Genomic DNA, 19,895 nt, shown 5'->3' on the forward strand with positions numbered 1-19,895 from the left:
CCAGATCAAGTTTTATTCAGCTAGATGTATTTTTGATATATTTACATGGATTATCTCTTGACTGAGCAGGCTGAACAAAATAGGCCTGTATTTGTATTTGGCAAAACACTAATAATTACTTTATTGCAGCATGATCTTACATTGTACCAGCATGCATTGAGTCAAAGCTACTTTGAAAACCTCCTCAGACAATTTTAAAGAAATCACAAATCCATATCCCCACATTTCATCAACAGAATCCATTTTACCCAACTTTAATCTATTTTTAATTTCACTTACAAAACTTGGAGGCTAATTAAAACTTTGCAAACCATTTTATTCCATATGTTTAACGCAACAAGTCTCATTATCATATCCATCCAAAAGAAAAGAACAACACATACGCTGGCTGCCAGAGATGATGAAGGTAAACCAAAAAGAGGAGTTGTACCACTGATTGTGCCTGCAAACGTCAACAGGAGTTAGGAATATGAGGTTTTCACATTAGACAGGAAAAGGCACACAAAAAAAAAGGTTCAACAGCAACAAAACAACAATGTTGGAGGTAGAATGACGTGGATAAAAGAGAAAGACGAGACAAACGGCACAGAAAATATTCAGGAATAAATTTAAAGATGGAGGCGTCTGACGTCCTTAACCACTCATCACCACCCTGACGAGTTCTGCAAAGAGACGGGAAGAAACTTGGCGTCACTATGACAGGAGCACACTTCATCAGCATCACTCAGTGGAGAAAAAAAAAAGCTTTCTCCAGCCAACACACCAAAAAATAATGAGTTATAAAACAACATAACAAAATATGCAATGACCAGTGAGGGAAAAAAAACCCCGCAAACAAACAAATGCAGTAATCTTTACAGTTTTAACAAAACTGGCAGTGAACAGAGAATAAAACGTATGGTTGAGTGGTTTTTCTTTCCTAATTCCTTTCGCTTGTTGTTGGTAAATTAGATTTTACTTTATCTTTATGGTCAACAGGCCAGCAATATTTAATACTGTCGTGTAAAAAGTAATTTTCCTCTTCCATTATGTTTGACATGACTGAGATCATGCCTGGGTTTGGTCGTCTGCTTGCCTTCAGTGCAGGATCAGCAAGAAAGTATTTAAAGTGTACTTGGTTACAAATGTGAAATTTATCAAGCAACATAAAAATCTAAATCTGTGAATGTTGCACTTTCCTTACTGCACATTGCAGTAAGCAATGTTTCACTTGCTTACTGCATTTTTTAGGAGTCAAAAAATATTCCACATATTTTTTGACTCCTATAAAATGTCCACTGTGGGATAAAGATGTCCACTGTGGGATAGTGTTTTGTTGTTGTGTATAGTTTGAAAAAAAGCTAAAGAAAACCCCCAAAAGGATAATTACATTAGAAATATATATATATAAAAATAGGCCTGCCATTACATTACGTTCACCTGGATGGTGAAACTATACTGGTACTCAGACAACACTTGCATAGTAACATTTGCTTCAGGAAATACTAAACAGACTGTGAAAAGTGTGTGTTTTTATGCCTGTATTTTTTGCACGATGCATTTCTTATCCATCAGATTTACCTTCATAATTAATGCAGCCATTGGCATCTTCATGCCCTGCTAAAAGTGTCTCCACTTCTTCTTCTGTCATCTTTTCACCTGAAACACAAACGTAAAATTCAAATTGAGAGATTCGTTTGAAAAATAGACACTAAGTGTTGACCTAAACACAAACATCTGAGCTGTACAGAGAAACGTCAAGCCGAGCTTTTCTGCTGCAGGTCTTACCCAGAGTGGTGAGGACGTGACGCAGCTCTGCTCCCATCACTGTGCCGTTTCCCTCCTTGTCAAAGACGCGCAGGCCTTCGACAATATCTTCAAAGGAGCCCTGGTCCTTGTTCTTAGCGATGGCGTGAAACATGGGAAGAAACTGCTCAAAATCCAGCAGCTTGTTGTTCATCTCTGCAGGCGGTAAAAAGAAAGCAGGAGGGAAACTTTTATATTCCAGAAATGTAACACAAAGCAGATTTTTCCACAAGTAATCTGGTGAAATTTAAAAATAAAATGATCCAAAACGGGCCAAACATCCGAGTTATTATTCCATCTGGATTTTTACATTCCCCGTTTGTGCGACTGGTGAAATTAGATGCTTGCCTTCCGTTTTGGGGTTTCCGAGAATTTTTAGCACCTCTGCGTTGACCGGGTTCTGTCCCAAGGCTCGCATCACGTCGCCACACTGACTGTAGGTTATTTTCCCGTCACCGGTCCGGTCAAACAACAGGAAGGCCTCCTTAAACTCTGAAAAGCGAAAAAGAGAAAGAAGTGCGGTTCAGCTAAACGGCACATGCTAAGCTCAACATCTGTCGGTGACAAACCATCCAGGCACAAAGAAATGAGAGCAAAACATTCAAATGTGTCCGAGGGCCATAGATAAATTATTGAACAAACTTCTTCAGCTTCATTTGCCTAAAGTTGTTCAGACATCCAGTTAGTGCTGCATCTCCATAGAAGGGGCAGTGCAGAGTCTGCTGGTTAGATAGGTCATATCTGAGCTGAAAAGCAAATAAGCTCCACACAACTACGCAGATGAAATGTCCCTAAAAGAACTGAAGTAAGTTTCCTGTTGGTCCTTTTTTAAGTATTTGGAAGAAGTGAAAACGATAGAAAATGTTTTAGTATTTCCCGATAATGCCAGCTTGCATTTGCAGACTTGGCCATGACTTGGAGTTGGTCTTTTATACAAAGAAGTGTCTATTTAGTGGCAGTTCTGTAAATCCACATTTATTACTGGGGACCCAAAACTTGGTACATTTATAATTGATAGTAACAAAAGTTGTATGAAAATGTACTTTTTCATGCAAGATTTAGGTGATTAGACATGTATGACACACTGAATTATGAATCTGTATGATATAATCTCTTTAGCTGGCCTTTGTTTACTGTGATGAACTGGTGACCTGTTCAGCGTGCGCCCTTTGTCTTTAGCGAGAAGAAAATGAAAACCCATGCTGTTGGTTGATGCACCTACTGACTGAAGTCAGAAAAGTTATTAGTTTTTATGCATTTAGTATAAAAGCAAAAACAGATACCTACTGGTGCATCTCTAGAAGTAGTTTTCATCTCAACTTCACGACCAAACTTATTTTGAAAAAGAACACAAGCCACATGTGTTTTTGTTTTGCAGGAAAAACAACATAATCATGTTCATCATGCTTTATGACCGAATAAAGGACGAAAACTTTTATTCCAGCAAACAGATAAACACGGAGAATATTTCGCCAATGTTTGGGTTTTTAAGTTTGAACATATATTACAACAGAATCTGAGCTAAAATTATACAACTCTATAATTTAAACCTACATTTGTATTGTATGAGAGTTATTTAAATACTATTTCAAACATAAAGTCTCAAAAGATGCTAGCACATGTATCACAGAGGCCTGTTAACCTTCTGCATTTTTATAACTTGTTGAATATCAACACACATTTTTGAATGCGTATCTGTGTGACTGTAACCACATCAGTGACTTCATGTCTTGGTTCACACCCTGATGCACACAAATGCACTCCCATGCAAACTACCACACAGTTCTTCAGCAGACTGTTAATGATGTCAAAACAAAACAACTTTTCCAGGTCTAGAAAATGACTCCGTTCATCGTTATTTACCTTCAGGGCTCCAGTAGTTTGTGGGGAGCTACAGGGTCAAGATTTATAAAGTTTTTTTTTTTTTTTTTTCAAATCTGCGCTGCATCACACCACATCGTACAACATTTAACCATTAAAAGCCAAACTATTCATAACTATGAACTCACCAATGATCTGGTCTTCTGTGAAGTCAGACTGGCAGAGGCAGATTTAAGATAGACGAGACAACGAAGGATAGACGTTAAAAACATGGAGTAAAGCAGGCTACCATTAGCTAACCTGCTTTATATTTATTCCACATTTTACAACCTTTAGAAACGAATTAACAAAATTGTATGCTATAAAACATGAATCCAGAAGAAAATCTTTACTCACCATGTCTTATTTTATTTTATTTTGGTGTTTCTATGACGAGGATGTCAGTCTGCAGAGATAAACGGACAGCAGCAGCTAACCAGTTTGGTAGGTACGCCCCCGTTGACGTCACACGTCTCAAACTGAATCAGCCAATCACATTGCAAGAATGTCAGAATATTTGACATATTTTGTGGCTTTCAACAGCAGCTTCGAACCCTGGGCAAAGATTGTACTATGCACATTATTATGCCACACCCTGTTAATATTCACACATTAATGTCTATTTCTTCATGTTTTAATAGGAAATTAGCTCGTAGCACTTCTCAAAAACAAAGAACTAGGAAATTCAGAATCACCCCTTGACAGAAGTCTTATTTTTCAGCCTCAGTAGTGGAAAAATCTGTATCTTAAAAGGACGTGTTATGTAAAATCGACTTTTCTCTCATTAAAAATCACAACTGGAGTATTGCTTTAATTCTTTCATGAATCTTTCAGAAATCCTTGATTGTCCGGTGGGGTCCATTGGAGGGTGCCCAAACGCTTGCTGTCTCAAGTTCTCCTCGTTGGAGCTGCAGTCTCCAGCTGAGCTTCAGACAGCCCTTCCCTCACTCAGCTCCACCAGACTGGCAGGGCAGCCATTAGCAAACACCAGGTGGAACTGAATCTGCTGAACTTATATAAACTACTTTTCAGTCCAACGCTCCAAAGAATGGTTGTGAACAGCATACATTGACCAGAAGGTGGAGTGTTGGAAAGAGCATGAACTCCTTAAAGAGACAGCGACCAATTTCAAGTAAAATTTATTTTTAAGTCATATTTGCTATTTTAAAGCACACTACTTGATTGTGGTATGGAAAATACACACTGCTGCCACTTTAACATTGGCAAAAAACAAACAAACATGTTTTTAATAATAAAAAAAAAAAGTACTTGAACATTTACCGTTTTAAAAGTTTGTTACATTTTCAACTTCATCACCTCCAAAATGCCTTTTAGTCATCACATTTGTCACACCATTCTGTGACTCCGTCTCTTGCACTTCATCTCTGTACATAAAAAACACAGAGAAATGTTATGGGAACTCCTCATTGCTCCCCTAGTGTCTCTCCACACTGAAATCGGACAAAGTCCAACACTCGAGCCTGTTGACCCTTGAGGAACTGTGCCACGGTCCTAGTGGGGTCTCCCAGAAAGGTCTGAGGCAGCAGCCGTGTCTCAGCTTCACCACAAGGCAGGTCGTCCTCGTTCCCTAGAGACAAAGGGGCCTCCCCCACCACATGCTGGCCGAGTTTACGACCTAAAGTATCTCGTTCTTCATCCTTTCCACCCTGGAATACGACCAGTGCACCGTAGCGGCCCAATGTCACCTCCGTCTGACCGCTGATGTTGCCATGTACGTATGAGCCTATGTGCCATTCAGCAGGGACTCTCACGGTCACTGCCCGCTTTAGAGACATGTTCTCACCAAGACGTCCTAAGAGGAGCAGAAGATACCCATTTAATGAATGATAATACTTCTAAAACCTTTATATATTTATAACCAATATCATATTTTCTGAAGTACAAATCCAATCCAATTTTAGCAATTCCTACTATTGAACTGGGAGCTGGAACTAGTCACAAGCAGAAAACGTGGTCAAGTAATCCGTTCAAATCTGAGTCGAGTTACACAAACACATTATTCATTAGTAATCTAATTTATTGAATATGACTGCAGCACTCTGGTTTTAGTTCATAATCAGGCTGAAATAATCAGGTTGTGGACCAGGCCTTTAATTGTAATATTGCAAATAACATTTGAGCGTTTGTTTCCCCACAGATGGAGAAACCTTCAATCTTGAAAGAACCTTCCTGAAAAGGTGGTAAATATGTGGACTTCTTTACACAAAAACTGTTGATGTGCAAAAAGTTAAACTTTTCTTTTGACAGAGTGATTGTTATTTTTTAAATCAGCTTTAAGCCTGTTTTAATTAAATGTAGCATGGTGCATATTTTGAATTTAAGAGTTTACTTCCTAACCCAAAGAGGATCTAATTGATGAGGGAGATCAATCCAAAATACTTTGTAAACGCATATTTTTCCCCTTCAATATTTTGTCTGTTTTTACTTTGTCATACTTAAACGTTTCAGATTATACCAACAGCAGTTTCCAAATTATAATCGCATTTTTAAACCAAGAACTAGATGAAGCAGCCTATCTTTATTTGAAAAAGAAATTGTCGCCTAACCATATTACATAGTTGACAACACAGTTTTAGGCCATGAACTAAACCAGGAAAATAGGTTAATAATAATAATCAGTTCTTGATTTTTTCATGATGAGATACAGCTTGATACATTACAGGCTACTTAAGACTTTGCAGCATTTTGTTAAGCAATTACAAAATGTTATAATTTTATTACACATTACTTTTGCACCACATGGGAATTTATCTTGTAACAACAACTGACTGCTGCAGAAATATAGCCAGAGTTTCCCTGGCAGGCCACCAGGATTTTCTTGTGCCCCACCCTGCTTAGCATTGCTTATTTATTTAATTTCTTTTTTAAATGTTTGCATTTTTTAAGATTTTATAGTTGGTGTTCAGGTGTTAATCTTCCAATCTTTCAATAACACATAATTATCAAGGGATATTTTTACATTTCCTGTCAACTTTAAACATTTTTTAACTCAAAAAAAGGACAGGCTGCTGGATGAATGACTCCCATAGGATCCAACCACCAGGCTAAGCAGGTTTTCTGGGAAAAACCCTGAAAAATGTTACAATTACATAATTTTGTGACATTTGATTTTGTAACAGTCTTCCATAGCCCGTCCTAATAGACTGACTTGGAGATCTGGCCAGTCAGGTTAAGGCAGAAATGATACTAACTCAGTCTTTATTCAGCCCTTCATCAATAGGAGTGGCAGACAGGAGAAGTCAGGTGGATGAAAAGGAACAAATATTCGTGACAATAGCAGAAGGAGAATACTTTTGGGAAGAAGCTTTAATCCAGTGAAACCTATCAGTCTGCCGAGTTGACAACACTGGTAAATTACCCCTGTAAAGGGGTTTCTCTATTAAAAAAAATGCTGAAATATGCTGTTATATTTTAGCAGAATTATTTTGATTAGCTTGTGGAGATCATATTTATTTTTTGTCACTTGGTGATAAATTTCACCACTAAGTAATTGAAATCCTTTGTCAAATTTGTTTGACTAAATTAGAAATCAGTAATTTTTAATGTTCAAAATTTTGGTTTTACCTTGAAAAGCTTTTTTTTTCTAATTCAGAGATAACTTTGCATGAGTTCAGGTAAATAAATTAAAATTTAATGAGGTATATATATATATATATATTCTAAGGTTAATTTTGATTCGTCTTAGAATAAATTATTTATTTATTTTCATCACATCTTCTAAAACACCTGAGGAATGTTTGTCTTTTTTTAATTTTCAGTACTATTTTCTAACATTCAAAATGCACATATGAATTACATTTGCATACAGTTTTTAAGATGAGAATCAATGTCACTATTTGTTTTTAGTCTGTAGTGTTGCCATTAAAAACTTCCACTTTGTATGTATGATATGGGAAGAACAAAAAATAAAAGATTTCTTCAAAAAGCAAGAAAATCCAAATACCAAAACTGGAATTTAAAGAGTTAAAATTATCCAAAATGTATCAGTGTCTGTAAAGCCTGTAGCCCTGTAAGGGTTAAATTAAAGAACCTCATTTTTAATGCTTTTTTACAAGATGAAGCAACATCACAGAGCAATAAGGTAGAGCACATCTGAGCTGGGATATAAATATATAAGCATGTGTTTGTTTACTGACCTATTGTGAGAGCCAAATGGTCAGCTAGTGAAGATCCTTCTCCCACACTGAGTTTATTCAGCTCGTCACCAGACAGGACACTCTGAAAATAAAAGAAACAAACAAACCAGTCTGTTTTACTGGGATTTATGTGAAACAACTACTACACAAAGTTATGCATAGCTGTTAATTCTGAAAAAAATGTTTCCTGTCTATTTTTAGCTTTTTTTCCCCCTTGTACCGTGAAGAACCTCAAAAAGTATGTGTGCATTAGTTTAAAGTCCCTACATGGCTTCTATAAAATTAAACAGCAATGCTTATAGCTTATTGGCCAACAAAAACCAGATTTGTGAAAGGTAATGTCAACAAATTTCTCCACCCAAGCTATGAATTTCTGTACCTTTCAGGTTACGGATTAAAGAGTGCTCCATGACATATTAAAAGTTACGTAATGCTGTAAAACTCTCCACAGTTTTATCCCTGCCTCTGCTGTGTTACTCTGTCTTTGTGATGCGGTCTTATTTATGTAGCGGTTTCAGAGTAAAATGGAATAAGATTTCTTCTAAGAGTTTTATTTGAGTAAAAACAAAAAATAAAACCATGCAGATTATGACAAAATACATCGTCAGCTCTAGTCGTTACAGGAGTAAATGCAGTAAAGTTAAATTGGTACATATAGTTTTGCAATAGACTGTTCAGGTTTGGCATCTTTGCACCATTAGTTAGTAATAAAAGTTTGATAAATCAGAAACTCTTTCTCCAGTCCCTCAGTTCATGTCTTAGTTTTAAAAAGGCACAGTTCTTAGTGAATGCTGTAACACATGACCATTGGAATTTAAACAATTAAAATCCATTACATTAAAAATAGTTACAGGAGAACATAACCGTTTCCCCAAATTGTTATGGCCAGGAACAACAAGTGTGTAAGTAAACGATATGTTAACCTTTAGGTATCCTGTCGGGTTTTGATTTTTATCCTGATGGTGTGCCAATGTGGCGAGAGTCGCATCCTTCACCAGCTGCTGAAACTTCTCATTACGGGCAACAAAGTCAGTCTCACAGTTCACCTGCAAGAAAACCAAAAATAAAGCAAAAAAAAAGTCCAACAAGCAGGGGATAAAACCTGCTGGTACAGTAGATCTCTGCTGCCCTTACCTCCACCATCGCTGCAGCTTGCTTCCCCACAAACAGGCCGATCAGACCTTCTTTGGCTTTTCGACCCTCCAGCTTGCTGGCTTTGCTCCAGCCTTCTTTCTGGGCCTGCTCATGTAGCCAGCTTTCAGCCTGGAGGTTCAGCAGCACAGTCACACATTGTTCCTCCACCAGTCAGTATTAGAGCCCCCATCCCCTCTAGAACAGACAACACACCTGTGCCATGTCATTCTCAAACCTCTGCAGCGCTTCCTTGCATTTAATGAAGGTGTAGCCGGTGCTTTTCCTCAGTTTCAACAGCAGGGCTTTGTCTGCAGCCAGCAGCTGACATCCTGAGTGCAAACTCTGCATAGGCTGACTGACGCTCACCTGAACCACACAAAGGACAAACACGCAAATACTACTATTCAATGTTCACCCTTTTTAACAATTACAGGAACATAAAATCCCAGTAATGGTAAAATGAGCCACTGGAACTGACCCAGGGAAAGCCAGGAAGACAACAGTCAACCATTAACGACAACAGCTCTTAAAACACGGCTGAAGCTAAAAGTGAAATGAAGAAGTTTAGTCTGCTCACCTTTACGGCTTCTCTTGTAACAGCTCTAAATAAAAAAGCTAGAGACATGATTAAAAACTGGAAAACACAGCTCTCTTATGAAAGCTTACAATGTCATTGAAATCCACGCTGTAGACGGAAGGAAGCCGACATAGAACAAAAAAAATGTTACAGACCGGTACTTTTAATTAGCGCCATCTACAGGCCTGGAGTTTAATATGCAGCTGCTCCTAATCTGCTACCCGCAAGTTCAGCGAGTTCACAAGAAAGAAAGAAAGAAAGAAAGAAAGAAAGAAAGAAAGAAAGAAAGAAAGAAAGAAAGAAAGAAAGAAAGAAAGAAAGAAAGAAAGAAAGAAAGAAAGAAAGAAATTTGTCTAATGAAATAGAATCGACTATTCACATCATTTCTTATCTAATAGAAATACTTGCCACAACATTATACAATCAAAAGAAAAAAAATAAAACTATTATGATTATATTTAATATTTTAGTTAATCCAACCTTTCACATCTACCGTGACTTGCCACAAATAAACAACTTTTCACTTTATACCTTCCTAAATCATGCAGGTATGTAATTTAATGCATATCTGCTTTAAACGGCTTTCCATTGAAGCCATTTATCAGAGTTGCTACAAGTAATATAAACTAATATAAATGGGACTGAGATGTACTTTACTTGTCTTTTCTCCCTACCCACTCTGAATGAATAAAGTAAAAAAAAAAATTAGTAGAAGAGAATAAACAGATAGTTACACTAAAACTAATAATACTATAGTTTATGATAATAAAATAAAAACTACAATAATAATAATCAACTTGTAAAATGTGTTATTTAAAATGAATGAAAAAAAAATTATTTTAAAGCTGCAGTAAGAATCAAAACATCGGTGTTTTCTGCCCACACCTAACGGAAAATTTCCTTTGTAGACATTTGTGCAAATATTTCATTATGTCAACACTAAAATGTTCCATTGATCTGGAACCCAGTGTGTAGAACATGATTGCCCCATAATGTTTACAAAGGGCCAGCTAACCTCAACGTGATCAGGGACGCTGCACCGACAACTCCATGTTTTCATGTTGGATGGACCCTGAGAAGTAAAACATCTGATCAAATTGATTTGATAAAAATAGAAAAAGGCTCATGACAGATACTGATTTCGCTGTACTTCATAGTGAATATGCTGCCATAAGAGATCAATAATTTAAACAATAATTTTTATCAAAATGTTTTTGAAATCCGACAGGTGTGCACTTTCACACATGAGAGTAATATCTGAATTATACATATTTCCAAATGTGTTACCGTATTCAAACATTCAACAGTTTTGACTACTTTAGTATGTCTCAGCATACAATCTACAGAACATAAATAGGATCCATGACTCATCAGAAAAAGTTTTCATATGACCATATCTAGATTGATATGATTGTGACTGGGTTGTGTTCATGAGGCTCCCTCTGGATTGGCTGAGATAAAACTGCTATAAAAAGATGGATGTGGTAACAGCTGGGTCACCTTGTTTTAGGGGGCTGCTGATCCAAGATGAAAGTCGCTGCTATCCTTCTCCTTTGCATGGCCCTGTTCCACCAGGGACACAGCAGTAAGACTCTTTCCTTCTTTCACAGCATCACTTTACAATGAGCATCTTGAGCCGGTAGCATGTGAGTGAAATGTTGCAGTCGGTGTTGTAAATGCTTCTGGTGTGGTTTCAGACTCATGTCAGGGCCGGTGCGGGTCTGGAATAGACAGTAGTTACTCCTGTCAGTGCAACACGGCTTGCGAGAGGTACAATGACTGCTGTTCCGACTATTACACACTATGCAAAGGTAAGTAGCAAAACCAGGTAAAACCTACTAAAATATAACACTGTTTTTTGTAAAATGTAAATTCCTATACGGCAGGGCCGTGCAGAGACCACTAAAGGGGCAGGTGCTCAAAAATAAAAAATAAAAGGGCACATCTAACCTCATTCTAGGACAGAATATTAACAAAGCCACTCAGCTTTCAGAGTTTAATAAACTATGATAAATTACAAAATTGTGAGATATACAATCAAAGCTAAAAAAATCTCTACATAGAGCATAACACTATGCTATATTATTAGTAATTTATTTCTGCAGGTCTATTTTGTTATAGAAAAGTATTGCAATATTCAAACCCGCAGTTTAGCAAGATATGTAAATCAGAGTTAGACCATCAGACATATTTTGTCTTTACAGAATTATACTATGAAAAATATAAACAAGGGCACAATGCAACGTTTTAGTGACTGTAATCTATAAAAAAGAGCTGCCTGTTTGCTACACTTGCAGTGGAGATGAAGATGGTCCATTCAGGACAGCAGAGCTGCATCAAACTTTAACATGGAACTGCAGAAAAAAAAGAAAAGCAAATATTGAATTGTTAATGCATGTCACCATGAGAAAAGCCTACTGAGTTTTGCTTATAAAAAATCTTGCTTTAAAATTAAAATCACACATTTTTGTCTCATGAAGTGAAAAAAGTATTTACAAAACAAACTTATTTGCGCATGTCAGAAATCTTTTCTTGCTATTCTAAGTTTTTGTTTGACTCAAAGTTTTGCTTGTGATTCTCACATGACATCGTGAGCAGGGCCCAAAATCACAACAAAAGATTTTTGATGTGTGCAAATAAAAGTTTATGTTTGGCAAATAACTTTTTAAGTTCACGAGACAAAAATGCGTAATTTAAAAAACGTTTTTTAAACAAAAGAAATCATTACAATTCCAAAAGTTTTGATTACAATTTTATTTTACTTAACTGAGATTAGTTTTTTTCTTTCATTGAATAATTGGGAAAAAAAAATTACTTTACACTCTGCAAACCAGACCCTAAACTTACTTAAAGTCTGGGTTGAGTTTTTTCCCCTTCATTAATGTCACACTTTTATTACATTCATTATATTTATCATGGTAATTCAGGGTGAGTTATTTTTAATTCTAAATGAATATCCTTGTTGGACTTTTATTTAAGTGCTATTCTCCTTCAAGATACGTTTACCTAACGCTAGAATAAATGAAATGTACATTATGCAGCAAAGGAAATTAGAAGACATATATCCATTATGGTGTTGATCGGTTTTGGACGGGCGATGTGCCCTTATTGCATAAGCAATACTAAAGAATGACTCATATCATTAACGACACAGGGAAGAAGGTTTTAGTTATCTTGCTTTACTAGCAAAGTCGTTAGCTAGCAACTAGCTAATAGCACAACAACAGCCTAATGTCTGTAGGATAAAAATACTGAATCGATAGATAAGAACAGTTTTTCCTCACCTGGCTGTCTCCTCCYGCTCAGTAGTTCTTCAGAGAAAGGCAGACGCAGAGGCCTGTCAGTGTCTGTTGTATTTCATTACCTCTCTGCTTAAACCGCTACTTCGTGCTGAAGCAGAAACGATACTTCAACGTTTTCCGTCATCTGACAAGCAGCAAGTCTACTCCACTTTATTCACCAAAAACATTTTTTTTAATTCACCAAAAACTGTTCTGTAATTGGAACGTTCGCTACGTTGAGCTCCAGTTAGAGGCCTTATCTCACTGCACGAGAGGCAATTGCGTCATGTGTCACGGGCAAAAGGTCAAAGGTAACAAGGTGACCGGAGGGCTTATTATGTTGTATAAAAAAAACCCAACAAAAAAACAAATAATTTTAGTACATATTATGTGTCAGAAGAGGGCTTAGGAAATAATAATACCAACAAAAAAAAACAAAACAGCCAAAAGGGCACTTGGCAAGGAGCAAAGAGGGCAGGTGCTCAAGCCCCCCTACCCACTCCCTCTGCACGTGCCTGCCTATGCAAACCTTTCCTCTGCTCCCAGAGGCGGCTCTGTCTTGTAATGGCAGGTGTGGTGAAAGCTACAACGCACAGAACCCGTGCCACTGCAACTCCCTGTGCCCCCAGTACAACAACTGCTGCAGCGACTACTCCACCCTCTGTGATGGTAAAACCAACAACACTTCAGCTGCTTCTTAACACTTCCCACTCCACATGATCCCATCAGAAGTTAGTCATTTGTTCATATTTATGGGAGTGCTTTTGTGATTTGTTTTTTACACTTGCTAAGTTTCACATTTAGGAAGCTCAGTGTATTACTCTGCATTTAAACAAGTTATTGCACCTAAACTAATTAAATTGTTTTCCTGTCTTGTAAATGTACCCCGTTTTTAAGTAAAGTAAATTCAGCTGTGTTGTTTTGGCACATATCTTTCTTAGTTTTCTCATAGAACAAGTGACTGGTTTAACAGATTTATATACACTGTAAAACGTTATTAGGAGAATAAAGACAACTCTACTGAGTCTAATTTTTGTTACGTTTAGCAGTGAAGTTCAAAGACCCTACTCAATCATTTAATAAATTACTTATTTTAAGTTAATTCAACATAAAAAAATGATACTTTCTTATCGTTTTTACACAGATAAATCTAAACTCACCCATTTCTACAGCTCTGAATTATAAAGACTGCGTTGAAATCGATGTAAAATGTGGGAACTGCATTTTTCCATTACTGACAAATATGTAAATAAAAATATGAAACTTTCCTTTAGCTGTAGTTGGACCCACATCTTGTAATGGCAGGTGTGGTGAAAGCTACAATGCCCTTGTCACTGCAACTCCCAGTGCTCCCAGTACAACAACTGCTGCAGCGACTATTCAGACTACTGTTCAAGTAAGACCAGCAGTGTTTCTCCTCGCTGTTAAAGGCTCTTTGCTGCCTTTACTCGATCAGTTTCTGTCTCTCTGTAACACCTGGTTGTTTTCCCATGACTTCAGCTAAACCTGTTCCTCAGCAGTTTGTTGGTGCATTTTTGATTTGCTGTTCAGAGCACATGCCTCGCAGTATTTTTATTCCATCTGTCAACCGCAAGATGCTTTTTTAGCAGATAATCATAGCAGATACATGGAGACTCAACATTTGTTGCACAAAACTGCAAGACAAAGTTTTTCAGTTTGGGGGGAAAATTTGGGAAAAATATCAGAAGTAGATCATTTATTGGTTGTTAGTGGCGCTTTTTATTTACAGTTTGCTAAGTTAAAAGTAAGGTGAGCACCTTTGAGTACCCTAAAAAGCTATTAAAGTTTGAATGTTATTATTATCAAATTAGCGGAAACTAAAAGGATGGTGCTTAGCCTTTACAGAGAATTAATGCTTACTTCCCATAACATACCCTAGAAATTAGGACATGAAAAAAGACCATCTGTTCCTGCAAAAAAAAAAAACTGAATATATTAATGTGAAAAAGTACGTACTTTCTTACATAGTTAATTCTTTTTGTCAAATTAAAATTTTGCAGGTCAAACAAATATTAACCTAAATAAATATAGTATGCTGATATGTTTTGGGTGGTTGTTGACTTGATTTATAGATCTGTCCATGGTGAAATATGCACAACAATGTAGGTAAGAGTGAAGTGAAATTTCTCCAGAATAGAAATAAAATCCTTAAAGTTAGTTGACAGGACAAATAATTGGTTTTATCTCCCATAATTTGTGTATCTACATTGGGTCTTTCACCATTATTTATATGAATATTTCCCGAGCTCTTTATTCGTTTTTCTCAGAACTGACCAGTAGGGGTCAGTGTTCAGCCTTCTTTGAGCTCTAAATTCATTCACCTTGTTGTCTTTACCTGTTCAACACGTCGTTCTTGTCGAAAGTGCAGTCTAGGAGACGATAAAAAATAAACTGAAAACTTTTTATAGTAGCAGACCCAAAACATTTTTGACACAATACGCCTTTCTTTAAAAAATTCAAGTATACAAAGCCTTTATTAAAGTTCAGTCCCATAATTATTACTTTTTGGATTATTTTTCTTGTGACACTTTGCGTGAGTTAAAATTGTTTTGAGAATGATTGTTGAGCAAGAGAAAATTAAGCTTTTAGAATAAATCGTTTTTATATTTTCAATTGAAAAAAAGTGCTATAGTGGTCATTGACTTAGCAATTTTGGCCCGAGTGAAAAAAAAAATCCTATTACTCTATAGACAATAACTTTACCTTTGAAAGACACTATTTTCCTTTCCAAAACTCAAATATTTCCCTCAGTTACCCAAAAATACTTAATCATTTTTATGATTATGTAAACCTTACAGTGATCTCTTTTGTTTGAAAGGTGCCCAAATTATTTATACCCCATGGTAGATTTAGATGTGATGGCAAATACTCTGGGCTAATTGTAAAGAATGAAGGGATATATACCAGTGGAAAAACGCAAAAACTTGTCAGCAAATATTAGAAGCACTAGATTGCTGCAAAACCAATAAAGACTTATTAATAACTGAGAACAGTTTAAGTAACATATGACATGTTGTTTTTGGTCAAAATGCAAATAAAAATGCATAAATTATTCTATGTAATAATTGCACCCCTTATGTATAATATTATCATCTTTTACCCATCTAATTTTATATCAGAAACATTTTAATTGAATAAAATAACTTTCATCAAAATTTTCTGGAGTTTTGAGGATTTATCTGTTTAAAAGCAGCTGGATAAATAATGAAAGTGAAAACTTTTGTGTTTGTCGTGTCCAGCTGGTGATTCTGGTGCTACCATCACTGACGCTGAGATCAAGTCTCTGTCTGAGACGCTTTTCGCCCTGGACACCAACAAGGCCTCGGCCTCTCAGCTGACCCTTGACCCCCAAGCCCTGGTGGCTGACTCCCAGACCGGCTCCCAGTCGGATCTCTCTTCCAGACCGTGAGGACCTTTATGCTTCTCAGCTAACCCGTAGAAGTCTTTCTGGAGATCTCTTTTGAAGTGTAGCTGTTTTGCTTTTTGTGCTCTCAGGTTGTACAAGTACGTGGATGAAAACACCCTGTTCTCCCGCCCGACCTATGCAGCCCTTCTGAATCTTTTCGACAACTACAAGAGGATCACTGGACAGGCAGAGAGCTTCACCTCTCAGCAGCTCACCGAGCAGGACACGTTCCTGAAGGAGACGATGTTGAACACCCAGCTGGGCAGAGAGCTGTTTGCTTTCCTTTACACCAAGGGTAATGTGGTCATGTATTTAAATTACAATACCTTGAAGAAGTACCGTATTTTCCGGACTATAGAGCGCACCTTACTTATAAGCGGCACCCACAAAGTTAAAAAAAACAACAAATGGGAACGTACATATATAAGCCACACCGGGCTATACGCTGCTGGTAGTATCTCCGCCGCTCTCGATTTTCCACAAGTAAATCTGCTATTAAGGATGCAGCCCTGCGTCTCCAACACCGAACCTTGAGGTATCATGGTACCATGAGGTACCATGGTTCGATGTTGGAGTCAATAAGAGACATTGGGATTAGTGGTTGTCATGTTAAAAATGCTTAAACATTACAAATACTTTTGCTTGGCTCTCTTCCTTCATAGTCTGATCTCTAATTAATCAACTAATTTTGTCTTAAAAAATGCCATGATACGGTTTTCATGACACATGGGGTCTCTTTGCATTTGAAGGTGTTTATAAATCAGAGGCAGAGTTCATTGAGGACCTGAAGAACATGTGGTTTGGTCTCTACTCCCGCTACAACGGCGCTATGGACTCCAGCGGTTTTGAACACATCTTTGCAGGTTTGAATGAAGCAGACCTCATTTGAATGCTGCAGTCACATTTAATTTAAAAATAGCTTTTTTAAAAAAACAAAAGTAAAATATCTGCAGGTGAAATCAAGGGAGGAAAGGTGTCTGGTTTCCACAACTGGATCCGGTTTTATCTTCTTGAGAAGCAAGGGGAGCTGAACTACTACAGCCACAGCTTCAACGGGCCTGTGAGCATCCTCCATCCTCCATCCTCCATCCTCCACTGACAGTGACTGAGTTAAGCTGTGTGTCACATGCTAAACAGATATCTGTTCATTTCTTTTCCTTGCAGTGGTCTGGCTATCCTGATGTTTTGGGACTGCAGTTCCACTGGGACGGCTACTACAAGCAGGTGGGCTCTGCAGTGATTGGCTGCAGCCCTGAGTTTGATTTTGCCCTCTACAGCCTTTGCTACATTGCTCGGCCTGGGAAATAGTGAGTAGCTTTGCAAACACATCGGGATCCTTCAGACGCCACTACATTTTATAATTTCTCAGCCAGAAACTTTATGTTTTACTGGGATTTTGTTTGATTAACTAGCACAAAATCGCTGTGAAATTGTGAAGGTATAATTTTGTTTGTTTATCACATAAAATCTTGGACAAAATATGTAAGAAATCGACTGGTATTAGGAATCTTCCAAGACTCAGTACCAGTGAGGTGAAAATGCAGATATCAGAACCAGTTGTACCAGAAGAGCAGGGAGTCATTTTAGGATGTGAGAAAACTAAACTCGTTATTTGAAAGTATTTTGGGCTCCTTTATAAGCTGCATTAAGATTATCTAAGAAATTTTGTTCATTGAGTTAAAATACAACAAAATAATAATAATAATAATAATAAAAAAATCATATAAAATCCATGATTTCTTTACATGTGGACATTTTCTGATGGTTTTCATGTTCTTCCTTCTCAGTTGTTACCTCAGTCTGGGAGGAACACAGCTCATCCTACAAACTTACACCTGGGACAACTCTTCCTATGGAAATGGAAAGAAGTACATCGGCTCAGCCTATCCCGTATCGATGTAAAAGAGAAAAGAACTGAAGTGGAAATTACCACAGCGTTACCATTTCATTCTCTACATGCCGCAATAAAGCAAAAAGTCATCTGAAAATCCGATGCCTTCTGTATGTTTTCCTGATGCTCAGTGTGAGAATAAATCTGCAGCAAAACCCTTTTTAGAGCAGCTCAGGGCTGCATGAGAATGCGGTTCTCTCCCAGTGGTACAATTTCTCAGTGCCTAATGGGGCAAAAAATGGGCGTTTACACACCCAGAGAGGGCACAAAGCTGACACCAGTCCTGCAGTGGCAGGGGCAGGGGCGTATTGTGCAGCTTCTCATTGTCTTATGTAAGAGCAAAACAAAGCATAAAAAAAGCTGTACTTGTGCTATGAAATGAAGAGACAAAAAGACATTAACAGATTTTATTCTGCTTGACCTGCTCTGAACAGAAGCACCAGCACAAACCTGTTCTTATCAGCTGTCTGTGAAGCTGTGGGTGTGTGCGTGTGTGTGTGTGTGAATGGCTGCATCTCTGTGTGCATGACCAGCTGGACTGGGGGTTGATTTTGCTCTTTCACTCATCTAGGGTGACTAACAGGATAAATTCTGGTCTGCCGACAGAACAGGGGGACACACTTGCTGGCCTGTTTAAAGAAAGTATTACAGGAGATGGATCTGCCACTGATCCTATTGTCCGCCGGTCTGTGTGCATTCACGCAAAGTAAAAAAGAAAAAGAGCACGAGAGCAGTTATTTTGGAGGAAAACTCAAGCCAGCGGTGATTCAGCCGTTCGGGCCTCACAGGCAGCAGGACAATAAAGTCAGTTTCGATATTTTGTCAGAGCATATTACATTTTCTGAGCTGGTGGCTGGAAATTGGAAGAGTAAATCTTCTCTCTTTTCACACTGGACTCCTTTTAGAGCCCCAATGGAATCAAATTAAATCATGGAGTGGTAAATAAAAGGAAAAAAAAGGATTCAATTGTGTCCTTTGTCGCTCACACAACTTTATAATCAAATTATAGCTGGCCACCCGCCAGCGTGTCCTCGCATCTCCCCCAATGGGTTTTCTCCCTGCAGATCTCGTGAACCACCTGACTTTTGTTTTGTAATTATATTATCCCGCACTCTTTTTTTTTTTTTAGCGTGTTGTGGCTAATGGCTGAGCGGGGCTATCCCAGCTGCACATGCAGAAACAAAGCTGCTTATGGGGCCAGACAATGGAGCCATGGAACAGGGACGCCTGAAGGCGGTCATCCAATGAGCACGCACAACAGGGGGGCTCGCAGAGGGTTTAGGAAAGGGTTAAGAGGGTTTTCAGGGGTGATCGCAGAGGAGGGTGTCAGTTTAACCCAGGAGTCGGGGGGCCTTCAATGAGATGGTTAGTGGAGGGACACATGGTCAACATCACCTCTGTCTCCCCAGGGTCGGCGCTTGGCTGGAGGCTGGTTCAAGTTTGGCTTAGATGCTGGCCATTTCTAAAGTTGATGAGAGACCATGAAATACAGAGCAACGTTCATTCTCTGCCGCTGTTTTGTGAGCTTTCCAAACAATTTGGCTGAGCTGACCATATTGTCATTGCTCTCACCAGTGTATACAGACATATGCGGGGAGACGGAGAGAGATGCGATTGGTCTGCTGAGATGACCTTCGCACTGTCATTCGAGGCTGCGGCTCTTGTGTTGCAAAAAGCCTTTCAAACTGCTGCTCATGCAGCATATCCTCGACTGCTTACAGAGCCTTTGGAAATGTTTTCGTGCTCCTGTAAGCTTTACCGTAGTTTGTGGCGTTACAGCTTC

General features: G+C 38.0%; 3 protein-coding genes across 4 annotated transcripts; 1 reads left to right on the top strand and 2 right to left on the bottom strand.

Moving 5' to 3' along the window:
- Positions 1 to 295: 295 nt before the first annotated feature.
- On the bottom strand, positions 296 to 4,116 carry myl6 (myosin, light chain 6, alkali, smooth muscle and non-muscle). The gene is made up of 6 exons (XM_008410130.2): positions 4,003 to 4,116; positions 3,795 to 3,822; positions 2,134 to 2,277; positions 1,768 to 1,941; positions 1,561 to 1,638; positions 296 to 662 (listed from the first exon to the last, which is right to left on the bottom strand). The coding sequence occupies exons 1-6, from the start codon at positions 4,003 to 4,005 to the stop codon at positions 634 to 636; spliced, it is 456 nt and encodes a 151-aa protein (XP_008408352.1). The 5' UTR covers positions 4,006 to 4,116; the 3' UTR covers positions 296 to 633.
- A 651-nt stretch (positions 4,117 to 4,767) lies between these two features.
- On the bottom strand, positions 4,768 to 9,659 carry tsfm (Ts translation elongation factor, mitochondrial). The gene is made up of 6 exons (XM_008410134.2): positions 9,514 to 9,659; positions 9,150 to 9,302; positions 8,937 to 9,065; positions 8,726 to 8,848; positions 7,803 to 7,884; positions 4,768 to 5,458 (listed from the first exon to the last, which is right to left on the bottom strand). Exons 1-6 carry the CDS (start codon positions 9,559 to 9,561, stop codon positions 5,070 to 5,072), a joined length of 924 nt encoding a protein of 307 aa, XP_008408356.1. The 5' UTR covers positions 9,562 to 9,659; the 3' UTR covers positions 4,768 to 5,069.
- Positions 6,744 to 18,211, top strand: endou (endonuclease, polyU-specific). Of its 2 annotated transcripts, XM_008410132.2 has the most exons (10): positions 6,749 to 7,015; positions 11,024 to 11,098; positions 11,211 to 11,324; positions 13,341 to 13,463; positions 16,055 to 16,220; positions 16,311 to 16,516; positions 16,971 to 17,084; positions 17,175 to 17,281; positions 17,386 to 17,528; positions 18,009 to 18,211. In XM_008410132.2, exons 2-10 carry the CDS (start codon positions 11,041 to 11,043, stop codon positions 18,121 to 18,123), a joined length of 1,146 nt encoding a protein of 381 aa, XP_008408354.1. In that variant the 5' UTR covers positions 6,749 to 7,015; positions 11,024 to 11,040; the 3' UTR covers positions 18,124 to 18,211. The 2 variants fall into 2 exon arrangements, with proteins under 2 accessions (XP_008408355.1, XP_008408354.1); XM_008410133.2 differs by lacking the exon at positions 13,341 to 13,463 and having other exon boundaries at positions 6,744 to 7,015.
- The last annotated feature ends 1,684 nt before the right edge of the window (positions 18,212 to 19,895 follow it).

This window comes from Poecilia reticulata, linkage group LG5, assembly GCF_000633615.1.
Source record: "Poecilia reticulata strain Guanapo linkage group LG5, Guppy_female_1.0+MT, whole genome shotgun sequence".
NCBI classification, from domain to species: Eukaryota; Metazoa; Chordata; class Actinopteri; order Cyprinodontiformes; family Poeciliidae; genus Poecilia; species Poecilia reticulata.

Excerpts from the sequence above, each read along its gene's own strand:
- myl6 (XM_008410130.2), bottom strand. Across the intron at positions 1,942-2,133 it reads CGGAAACCCCAAAACGGAAG|AGATGAACAACAAGCTGCTG; the intron begins GCAAGCATCTAA and ends TACCGCCTGCAG. Across the intron at positions 1,639-1,767 it reads TCACGTCCTCACCACTCTGG|GTGAAAAGATGACAGAAGAA; the intron begins GTAAGACCTGCA and ends TTTGTGTTTCAG.
- tsfm (XM_008410134.2), bottom strand. The coding sequence starts at position 9,561 with ATGTCTCTAGCTTTTTTATTTAGAGCTGTTACAAGAGAAGCCGTAAAG. Across the intron at positions 9,303-9,513 it reads TTACAAGAGAAGCCGTAAAG|GTGAGCGTCAGTCAGCCTAT; the intron begins GTGAGCAGACTA and ends TGTGTGGTTCAG. Across the intron at positions 7,885-8,725 it reads ACCCGACAGGATACCTAAAG|AGTGTCCTGTCTGGTGACGA; the intron begins GTTAACATATCG and ends TTTTATTTTCAG.
- endou (XM_008410132.2), top strand. The coding sequence starts at position 11,041 with ATGAAAGTCGCTGCTATCCTTCTCCTTTGCATGGCCCTGTTCCACCAG. Across the intron at positions 16,517-16,970 it reads TGCTTTCCTTTACACCAAGG|GTGTTTATAAATCAGAGGCA; the intron begins GTAATGTGGTCA and ends TTGCATTTGAAG. Across the intron at positions 17,529-18,008 it reads ATTGCTCGGCCTGGGAAATA|TTGTTACCTCAGTCTGGGAG; the intron begins GTGAGTAGCTTT and ends CTTCCTTCTCAG.